Source organism: Anabrus simplex, chromosome 1 (assembly GCF_040414725.1).
Source record: "Anabrus simplex isolate iqAnaSimp1 chromosome 1, ASM4041472v1, whole genome shotgun sequence".
NCBI classification, from domain to species: domain Eukaryota; kingdom Metazoa; phylum Arthropoda; class Insecta; order Orthoptera; family Tettigoniidae; genus Anabrus; species Anabrus simplex.
In genome coordinates, this window is record NC_090265.1 from 1615032663 (window position 1) to 1615044896 (window position 12234).

At 36.0% G+C, this 12234-nt stretch overlaps 1 protein-coding gene across 1 annotated transcript in view; it reads left to right on the forward strand.

The window, feature by feature from the left end:
* Positions 1-12234, forward strand: part of Rab3-GEF (Rab3 GDP-GTP exchange factor) — a 517470-nt gene that overhangs the window by 319426 nt on the left and 185810 nt on the right. Inside the window, exon 30 of the mRNA XM_068226364.1 lies at positions 379-530. Coding sequence (XP_068082465.1) covers positions 379-530 — 152 coding nt within the window. The remainder of the gene's footprint in view (positions 1-378; positions 531-12234) is intronic.

The window sequence follows — 12234 nt, forward strand, 5'->3', positions numbered from 1 at the left end:
TGTAAGAAGAAATACCCTGAGATTACATCTGGCTGTCGGGAAATTTTTACTGTGTCGTACTTGGACGCGGGAAGGGCGCAGTTCTGAAATGTTCATTAAATGAAATGTGGATAAATTAATAGGAAGAAAGTAGAATTTGTTTATGAAGGTTGCAAGGCCGAAGTCCGTGAGTTTCTAAGAGATAATAGATGATGATATGTGAAGCAAACAGAGCTGGGAACAGTCTTCCAGTGAACAAGGCTGCTGGAACAGGCAATAGCATTCCAAAATTTTTGTGTGTTTGTCACTTCTCAGAGGAGTTTTAAATGTTGTAATTATGCTTAGCTATTTTGTTAATTTTATCTTAAGAAGTAAGCTTTGTATTTTTATTTGCAGTAGAAACGCCTCCACCAGCAAAGTTGGTCCATGACCCACTACAAGGTTCTCCTTTAGATGATGGTGATAATCCTACAGCGACAGATATGCTGCGGGATCTTCTCAATCAGAAGAGACATATGTTGCTTTCCAAACTAACTTCCATTGACTCTGAGGTAAATTTCATGGTGTATTTTTTATGAGAGGTATATTTTATTGGGTTTATTTCTTTCCCAATGATTTTATTATTTAATTTTTGTACTGGTACATTTCCAGTATCATGAATTTTCTATTAAGGTATAAAAATTTCCATCAGTATTCAGATTTTTATCACAAGTACTTTACCAGGAAAAGTTGCTGGAAAAGGAGCATGAGATGGGTCCTAGGTAGTGTTCAGTTTTTAGGAGCCAGTGCGAAATAATAGATGTTCTGTTTCTAAGGCTAGCTTTATTCAATTGATATGATGCTTAGAAAACTTTATTAGGTATTTTGCATGTGAAACCAAATTAACTGTATTCCCTTTTTGTAATAGTTATTATTGCACTGTAGAAAATTCTCAATAAATGTTCGTAGCGAACAAAAATAAAAAAGAATCACTCTTCATAAAATAAATGTTGCTACCAGAGAGTCTTCGAAAATTCAATACCAGATAAAATTTAAAGTTTTTCTTCAAAATGTTAACACTTGAAACCTAGAGTCTTTCTAAGAAAATGACTACAGTATTTTTAAGAAAATTCCTACAGTCTTTCTAAGATTATTATCACTTGAAAAAATATAACTGAAAATTTCTGGAATACTTTGAAATTTCTGAGTTTTTTCAATTAACACTTGAATAAAAATAAAGTTATTAGTTCATGAAGTCTATTATGAATTAGTGACTGAACTGGATTATTTATCACTTTGAAATGACTTCAACATTTTATCACTGTCTCTGCAGTTTAAGAAGTTTTGAAAATAAAGGCACTCATATCACCTGAATTTAAACAGAAACTGGTGAAATGTAGTACAGCAAACAGCATTGATGAGCTCCATCAATGTTGTGATGTGCCATCTCCCATGAAGTACCACGTTCAGTCTCTCGTTATACCACATACCATCTCCCACATCGTACCATGTTGTATCTTGTTCAGGTTGATGTGATAATGGCAACAATTGGTCAAGATTTCTGTGTCATGTGTTAAATTGTATTGACACTAGAAAGTTCAATTGACGGATTAATTTGTAAGAATGTTGAACTAGCATGATTCTACTTATTTGGAAGTCAGTAAAATAGCACTAAGTATTACAGTTCATGTCACAGTCATCATTTGAAGTTGAAATTAGAAGTATAGTTCTAATTAAAGATACTTGACTAGCAAAGAATTCACTTTGAAATGAAAGCACAGTTCGAAGTTTTGAAGCACAGTTCATGGTTCGAAATTCTATCTTTATAACACAGTTCAAAGCATAGTTCATTCTATTTACAAAGTTCACAGTACAACTCATTCTATTTACACAAGAAATAATGCCACAGTCTCTCTGGATTCACGGTATTGGATTGAAAATTAATTTAAAGAGTGAAGTGAAAGTTGAGATCGCTAACCACACACGAAAATATGTTTAAATGTTCCTCGTTGTTCACTGCACCAATATTAAGCAAATAATATTTGTTAATTTCTTTCAACTGAGTTGGTATTTCCTTAATTTATGGCGAAATAACCTTAAGATTCACTGTATCATTTTGTATTACTGTTCACAAATAAGACAACATCTGATAAATTTAATCACTGAAAATGTTAATCTCAAGAATTTTTGTAAGTCCTGAGTATCATTGATACGAATTTTATAAGACTTGAGTAGCACGGGTCGAATGTTAAAGTCACATTATTACAAGTGGTAAATTTTATAAGTCTAAAGTTAAAGTTCACATTAATACAGGCTGAAAATTTTATAAGTTCCAAGTTAATCTCGGATATATGTTAATCTCAACACACGCTGGATATTTTCAAAAGTATCGACACACTGTTGAAAAATTTTATAAGTCCGGCGAATAGTACAACATTACGAATTACAAAGTTCCAGGTTCACGACCCGTACAGTGTCAGCATGACACACCGTTGCGGTTGAGTTACGATGCATAACTGATTCTACCTCCCTGAACACTCTCTTTTATATGCGCAATCGAGGTCACTGCTGTTCGCTCACAGAAAAATGTGTTTTCATTCCATAACCTGTGGGTCTATTGGCTTGAAATTTTAACATGGTGACATCCAAGTATTGGGATTTACAATGACATGCTTAATTTTTTTTATATCTCAATGGGTTTCCAAGATATAAAAATGTTTATGGAATGTTCCAGACGATAGCGAGTCAGCTACACATGGCAATTACGTCACAGCCGTTGACATACTCTCTCACTTGGTCTGAGCTTCCACGCCGTCTCGTTAGCTTGCATGCTGAAATCAGCTGTTCTGTGCCTTCCTCTTGCAAATACTTGGCGACATAATGAACTATGTTCCAGGAAAAAAAAAATCCTTAGGCATTCCTGGTACAGTACTGAAATGTCATAGAAAATCAAATTTAAATTCAAACTATGGCACATAAATAATCATCATTTTTACTCATTCATATATTAATGGCTATATCTTGTCAATACAACTGCTCTTCTTTATCTTTAGCTACCTATTTCATCTTTGTGTAATTTTCACATCGCATTCTCCTTCTGATGTCCTGCAGACACATTTTCCTAAGTTGATCTCTTCATTTCTTTCCAAACACTTTCCTTCAAAAATATTGATGAAGGAAAAACAAGAATGAAGAAAAGGAGAACGATTTGGCAAAATTTGACCAGAAGAAGAGATAGAATGATAGGACACATCTTAACCCATTCGCCTCACATTTAAATACAATATCAATCAATCAATCAATCAATCAATCAATATCAATCAATACTGATCTGCATTTAGGGCAGTCGCCCAGGTGGCAGATTCCCTATCTGTTGCTTTCCTAGCCTTTTCCTAAATGATTTCAAAGAAATTGGAAATTTATTGAACATCTCCCTTGGTAAGTTATTCCAATCCCTAACTCCCCTTCCTATAAATGAATATTTGTCCCAATTTGTTCTCTTGAATTCCAACTTTATCTTCATATTGTGATCTTTCCTACTTTTATAAACGCCATTCAAACTTATTCGTCTACTGATGTCATTCCACGCCATCTCTCCGCTGACAGCTCGGAACATACCACTTATATACTAACAATTTGTTGGTTATTTTGATCCACCTTTTCAATACAAATTACAGTTTGTGTTGCTAAGTTGTAATGTTACAACACTAATTTACCGGGACATGTTTCGCTTTTATTCACAAGCATCATCAGCCTATACAATTGCCTCAAGGTTTGTCATATTTGGGTTGTTGTTACAAATTTCATTACATTGAATGTAAATCTAATTTCAGTGATAACAATATTTAAAACAAGAATAATATACACATTAAAATCTAGAAGCCATTTTCCAACGAACTCAAGACTTCAATTCTAGATTATCATCATGACTAATCACGCATAATGCAAAATTACAGTCTTTTTAAATAACATTATTTAGAGAGCACAATTCTTAACTAAAATTCTCAATACTGAAATGTTACTGTATTCTAGAAACCAACGCACTTCAGAAACTATGGCTCCTATATATTAACATCCAATATTTATATTTATATTTACGACTCAAATTTTAATGCCAAATTATAGTTGAATCAATTTTATTTTAACATTGCAAACAATTTTTAGCCAAATTTTCAAATTATAAAAACTGTGTTTTGGATGTCAATGTGTTTTAGAATTAAGAGTTAATCCATTTTAACATTGCAAATCATATTGTCATAATTTTTAAAAGGGTAAAAGGTAAAAGAATATTTTCCTATACCCTTTCACTGTGCGTCGCATGACGGGGAACAGAGCTGTAACCTGATCCTGAAGGTCAACACCACGCATCCCCTTCTGATATTCAAGGCTTTGGGCTTTATCACTTCTTCCCTCGGGGTTTGTCCTCTCTTTCATCTGAGTTTGCCTGTCCCTGTAATGTCAGCTGATTTGTGTTTAGTGCTGAGAAAGCAAACATCCTTGTTATCTTTCCACTTCACACACAACATACTGTTGGCAGCCCACGTCTCATACTCTCCACATTTTAGTTTCGTCTTACTGATATCACGAGGCATGTCTTTTCGGTTCTGTCTAACAGTTCCAATTACATTCATCTGCTTGTTGTGTAGCCTTTTGAATAAATCTGGGGAAGAATACCAGTTATCTAAAAACAATGTACGTCCTCGGCCTAACAAGGGTTCACACATGTTGAGCACAACATTTGTACTTGCTGGCAGACATGGATCCATTACATCTTCACCTACATAAATTTTGAAAGACAGACAGTAGCCAGAACTTGATTCACAAATTTTGTAAATTTTTATTCCAAACCTAGAATGTTTAGACCCATTACACTGGACATATGAAAGGCGGCCTCTGAATTTCATTAGACTTTCATCTAGAGTGATGTCTTGTGAAGGTAAATATAATTCTGAAAATTTGGAGCAGAAATGTTGTATTATAGGCCTAATCGTTCTTAGTTTGTCACTACTATCGACTTGTTCATCGTCAACAAAATGTAAAAATCGTGAAATTATAATAAATCTTCCCCTGCTCATGGTTTCATGAAAAATAGGAGTATTTATACACCTGTCTTTACTCCAGTATAACTGTATTCTTGACTTTTGCACTTGTGACATCAGTATAACTAACGCAAAATATGCCCTAATTTCGTCGGGTGTAGTCTCAAACCATTTATCATCGTCTTTCAACTTTTTTCTGTCATGATTGCTCAACTGTTTTGCTGCATATGAATTTGTCTCGACAGATATTTTGTCAAACAAAGGGTTAATGTATTCACAAAAAACCGAGAGTTCAGATAGTGGCTACATTTCAAACTTTTTCAATAAGTTTTCACTAACACCACTGTATTCACTAAACTTATGTATAACAGGTTTATTGTCACTTTTTGTCCAGTTCCAGTCAGTCAAGTTAGTCTGTGCCGAGATACAAGCTCGTTTCGAAAGACTCGGCACACCGTCGTTATTTGCATCACTTTCTGTGTCATCAGAACTATTATACATATCGCTAGTACTCAAACTAAGTACTTCAGGGTCTATTTCGTCGTCACAAACATCACTGCCTTCAATGTCACTCTCTAAAACACTATCTATTAGCTTCCGTAATCCTACTTCATCAGCACCAGCACATCTGCTTGACGCCATGATGGCAACTGACAAGAGCAAAATTATATGAAAAAGGATTCTCTTATCTCTTGTTCCGGAAGTGTGTGAGAACCTGGTGAAAGAGAAAACACCAAAGCCACATGTGTAAACTTCAGCTCAGAATGCATACAAGTACTGGGCGAGTTGGCCGTGCGCGTAGAGGCGCGTGGCTCTGAGCTTGCATCCGGGAGATAGTAGGTTCGAATCCCACTATCGGCAGCCCTGAATATGGTTTTCCATGGTTTCCCATTTTCACACCAGGCAAATGCTGGGGCTGTACCTTAATTAAGGCCACGGCCGCTTCCTTCCAACTCCTAGGCCTTTCCTATCCCATCGTCGCCATAAGATCTATCTGTGTTGGTGCGACGTAAAGCCCCTAGCAAAAAAAAAAAAAAAAAAAAAAAAGCATACAAGTGGCGTCTATGGGTTAGTGACTGAACTACATGGATTGATGTACAGCTGTGCATCACCGCGAGCAGAGCTCGTCATTTGATTCATATGCCACGAATAACTATGATGAGCTAGGGTCGTCAAATGATGTGATTGGGTTAATTTTTTATTAATTTTTCCTTTCTTCAATTTCACTGACCAGACTCTGTGGCAAAAACAGCAGGGGTGGACCAATAAATTTAATTGTCCTTCTTTCCATTTCTTTTAACAATCTTCTGTCCTCCTTTATTTCCTTTAAAATTTCTCATTTTTTTTCTTTTTGTGTCAGTCTAGTTCACTGTATTTTTGCATTATTTCCACATTTCTGCTGCTTCTCCTGTTTCCCTAATGCCCAGCTTTCACTCCCATAAAGCAGAGCACTCCAGACAAATGTTTTCGCTAAGGATTTCCTGATGTCTTTGTGTGTGGCATTGTATTGAAATGAAACACGGATGATAACTAGCTCAGGAAGAAGGAGCTACATTCAATGTAGCATACTCCAGGAGCCTGCAGAACGTGCTATGTTGGTGAAACAAAGTGTCTCATCTCCACCCACCTAAAAAAGCCTATTCATCACACCAAGAACCAAAACATAGATATGAGGCATGTTTTTAAGTAAGTACTGTTTTGAAATAAATGAAAAACAAACAGAGATTTTTTAACAATTTTATTTTTATACTAGCAAGATACCCGTGCTTCGCTACGGTATTATACTGAAATTTATAATTGAATGCTTATTGTATTAGATATATAATCCGCCGAAATTCGCGATCTGACTCGTTTTCTGCAGAATCCACCAAAATTCCCGATCTGACTGGTTTTCTATGATTTTACGGCACGTTTCCTCCCACTTTTAAATCTTCCTTTCCAGCAATCGATTTCGTACTTCCCGGGCTAGGCTCAGGTATTCCTCCCGGTCAGTTGGGTCCGTAAATCCTTGCCATCTTTTCCTATAATATTTTTAATATGGATAAAATCCTTCAGGAGATCCGGCGTGGTGTCATATTGGGTGCCTTGGCGAGACTGAACCCGCGGCCGGACTGCATTCTTAGTCATTACCTGTCCAGGAGGCGTTTTCCCGCGCGGTCTGCACATTTAACGACGGTCCGGAATATTATTATTATTATTATTATTATTATTATTATTATTATTATTATTATTATTATTACTATTATGTGTTGCTGGAATGGCTGATGACAGGGAAAACCGGAGTATCCAGAGAAAAACCTGTCCCACATGGAGTGACCGGGATTTGAACCACGGAACCCAGCTGTGAGAGGCCGGCGCGCTGCCGCCTGAGCAACGGAGGATCCTTATAAGTACATTAATAACAGTAAAATCAATTGGTCTCACCTCCTTCTACACCCCACCGCCGTTAAGTTTATTTACCGCCACCCCCCCCCACCAAAAAATTAAAAGAATTTTTGTTTCTTTATGTTTAAGGGAGATTAAAAACACCAATGTTCACGTCTATTACCTTCAGTTTTGAGATTAAAAAAAATTCACTTTTTTCACTTCATTTCGCAATAATCCCCCCCCCTTTTAAATGAATTTTCCCGCAAATAATACTTGTTTCTTTAATAGTAAAGGATCTTCTAAATTCCAATTATCACGACTCTAACTTCTTCAATTTTCGATTTATGTGTCCTCATGAAAGGAATTCAACTCCTTTACACTCCCGCCCTCCAAGATGGTTTCCCCACCAAAACGCGTTCTTCTTTGTTTTTAAAGGAGGTCCAAATAAGAATTTTCATGTCTGTAACAACTTTAGTTTTTATTAGATGTATGTATTCTCATACAATTCAGTCAATTAATTTTTCAATTCTTTCAAACCCCCCCCCCCCCTTCATTGGATTTTCCGAGAATACGTGTTTCTTTACTTTTAAAGCAGATTGCAAATATCAAATTTCACGTCTGTAACATCTTCAGTTTTGAGATATCAGTAGCCTAATTAAAAGAATTCATCACCATTTTCAGTCACTTTTACCCCCCCCTCCGCCCAAGTGGTATTTCCGATAACTAAAAGTACACGTTTCTTTATGCTTAATAGAGATTAAAAAATACCATTTTTCACTTCTGTAACATGTTAAGTTTTTTTTAGATATACTGTAAAAATTCTCATTTTAAAATTTCACCCCTTTTGAGTTCCCCTTAAGTGAAGTTTCCAAAACAAATCACCTATATTTCTTTACAATTACAGGAGATTTACACTCACTCTTTACTCTGTAACATTTTACGTTTCCAAGATATTCTGTAGATACAGTCTTTCAAAAAATTCACCCCAATTTGTCACTCCTGTTTAACTGCCATTAATTGGCTTTTCCAAAAACTAAAAAATACGTGTTTCTTTATTTTTAAAGGAGATCCCATATGCAAATTATCAGTTCTGTAATATCTTTCGTTTCTGAGATATGTGTATCCTCAATTAAGGCATTCAACCCATTTTTCACCCTTTTACACCCCTCCTATTAGGATTTACAGGAAACAAAAAATACGTGTTCCTTAATTTTTAGAGGAGATTCTAACTACCAATTTTTACATCTGTAAATTTTAAAATTTTAAGATGTAGACACACTCATTTTAAAAAATTCACCCCCCAATACTTGGATTTTCCTAAAATGAAAAAATACGTGTTTCTTTACTTTTAAAGTAGATCCAAAATACCAATTTTCAGGTCTGTAATATCTTCAGGTTCTGAAATATAAGTAGCCTCATGAAAGGCATTCAACCCATTATTCACCCTTTTACACCCTTCCTATTGAGATTTTCCGAAAACAGAAGAATACATGTTTCTTTATTTTTAAAGGAGATTCTAAATACCAATTTTTACATCTATAAACTTAAAAAGTTTTGAGATATAGATACACTCATTTTAAAAAATCACCCCATTTTCACCCCCCCCCCCCCATTAATTGGATTTTCCACAAAAAGAAAAATACATGTTTCTATATTTTTAAGGAGATCCCAAACACCAATTTTCAGGTCTGTAATATCTTCAGGTTCTGAAATATAAGTAGACTCATGAAATGCATTCGACCCGTTTTTCAACCTTTACCACCCTTCCTATTACGATTTTCCGAAAACAAAATATAAGTGTTTCTTTATTTTTAATGGAGATTCTAAATACCAGTTTTTACATCTATAACCTTTAAACGTTTTGAGATACAGATACAGTCATTTTAAAATATTACGCCCTTTTCACCCCCCTTAATTGGGTTTTCCAGAAAAACATAAAATACGTGTTTCCTTATTTTTAAAGAAGATTCTAAATACCAATTTTTACATCTGTAAACTTTTAAAGTTTTGAGATATAGATACACTCATTTTAAAATTTCACCCCCATTTTCACCCCCTTACCGAAGGAATATCCAAAAATCCTCTCTTAGCGAGCACCTACATCATAACAGTCATATCCCCAAAATTTCATTTCTTTATGTCCAGTAGTTTTGGTTCGGCGATGATGAATCAGTCAGTCAGTCAGGACAAGCTATTTTATATATATAGATGAAAGCCTGTACATTACTCCACTTTTCAACATAATTCCCACCAATATTGAGGCACTTGTCATATCATACAATGAGCTTTTGCATACCATCCTCATAGAAGTCGGCTGCCTGATTTGTCAGCCACTGCAACATGGCCATCTTGACACCATCATCGTCTAAAGATAAAAATTTCATGATGTTCCGTATTGAACTGTATCACAATTAAATTGAAATAACAAATAACTTGGTTCAACCTATTCAGTACAAGTAAATAAGAAATGCAGTGTTACATTCTTAATTAATTATAAGCGGAAGCGGTACCAGTTTCGACCACTAATCTGGGTCATCATCAGCCGAATAAAAATACAAAAACAATGCATATGAAAACAAGGAATTAAAGGACGAGTCTTTCACAAAATCCACTGAAGAAGCAATATAAGATAATGGGGATTAGCACTGCGCAATTTTAAATCGTAAAATATAGAAGAAGTAGGAGGTCAGTCACTTATATGAAGTAAGGCGCTATCTTCTAAAGAGTAGCACAACACAAGCAATGTTCAGCACTGTGCCTTAAAATGTTTACGAGAATGTTCCCAGCGAAATGATGTGATGAGGTCTTGGGTTCGATGAGCCGCATGTGGGCGTGCATTGTCATGAAGCAAAACGATGCCCTTACTGAGCATGCCACACCTTTTGTTCTGAATTGAGCAGTAAAGGTCTCACAATAAGTTGCTGAATTGATTGTCTCACCACGGGGCAAAAAGTCCACCAGTAACACCCCATTTCTGTCCCAAAACATGGTACACATGATTTTCCAGGCTGACATTGTTTGCTTAAACTTCACTTTCTTGGGTGAAGTTGAATGTCGCCATTCCATGGAATGCTGTTTTGATTCAGGTGTAACGTAGGCCACCCAGGTTTCATTCCCTGTTACAATTTGACTCTAAAAATCATCACCTTCCTCGTGGCAACACTCCAGGAAAGTTAAGGCATTGCCCAAATATTTGCTTTTGTGCTCCTCCATCAACATTTTCAGTACCCAGCATGAGCACACATTTTTTTTTTTGCTATTGGCTTTATGTCGCACCAACACAGATAGGTCTTACAGCGACGAAAGAGAACACCTTTTGGTAATTTAATCGTTCACTCACAATTTCGTAAAGAACACTTCAAAAAACTTGAAGAAACATATCAGATAATGACATAATCGTAAAGCGTCTGTTTTCTCTCATTGCTCGGTCAACTACCTGCACCAAATCTTCAGTAATGACTGAAGGTCGCCCACTCCATTCTTCATCATGCACATCTTTGCAGCTACCTTTAAATGCTCAAACCCATTTCCTAACCATTCCATCACTCATAATGTTTGGTCTGTAAACTGCACAGATCTCACGATGAATATCAATAGCTTTCAAACCTTTTGCACTCAGAAAACGAATAACAGACCGGACTTCACAGTCAACAGGACTCTCGATCGGCGAGGCAATTTCAAATGCTTGCCAACAAACGTACACAAGGGTGATTATTGCCGTAATGGTGCCTCAGCCTTGCCAATAGATACAGGTACACAGCACGCATGCACGGAATGCCGACCGCAGTGCTGCATCGGCGGAATATCAAAACGGTACTTACTTAAAAAACATGCCTTGTATTTCAGTGGAAGCCAAGCATTCTTACGAAACAAGACATGGAATATCATTTGACAAGACCAAGATCCTAGTAGCTATCCCTTGGAATCTGGAAAGGAAAATCCGTAAGGCTATCGAAATCAAGAAACATCCAAACAATATGAATTTAGAAGAAGGATATAAAATCAGTAATTCTTGAATGACTATCATATATAGATTAAGACATTCAGACCACAACATAAACAGGCAGGTCGAACCTCCAATTACATAACAGCGCGGGCAAGCCCCACTACCTGGCTGTGACACATACCTTCCAGAATTCTCACGAGACAGCCAGGGGGCTTACATCAGCCAGAAAGGCTAGGATATATAAGATCAAGGTCAGGAACCACTCTTGTAGTGTGATTGCTGCCTGGGAGACTGATTACCTTGGATCGAGTAGGGGTATTTCAGTCGCCTTGACAAAGAATACTGCAATGTATTTGAAATGTCGGCAAACTACACGTAATGCACAGAAAACAACAACACAATTCAGTTCAGAAAATAAACTAAATAATTCTGCACACGTGGAAGCTCACATCTAAGATGCCAATTTTATTGTTTGCATGACTTCCTTGTATTTGTCATTTTCATTAACTGGTGTGGGTCTTGCATGATCTCTGCAAAGTTCAACAAGTGTTTGGCCATTCTTCTTTGTAAATTTATGTGGAGTCCATTATATGGTATCCAATTATATCTCTGTATTTTTTTTCCTTCCTAATTGGGTATTAAAGTCTCCTAATAAAATTTTAACATTACTTTTATTTATTTTGTTTATTATTTGTTCTAGGAGATCCCAAAATGCATATACTTCTTTGTTTGTGGTAGCCCTATTATTTTTATTAGTAGAGGCATGACCAATACAATTGGTGATATTGCTTGAAAATCAATTATAGAATCTATTATTTTTAAATTCACTATAAATCCTGCTCCAAATTTGGGACATTGATTCATAACTCCTTGGTCAGGTATGAAAATAAAAACCCACAGATTGTTTCCAGTCATTCAGTTGGG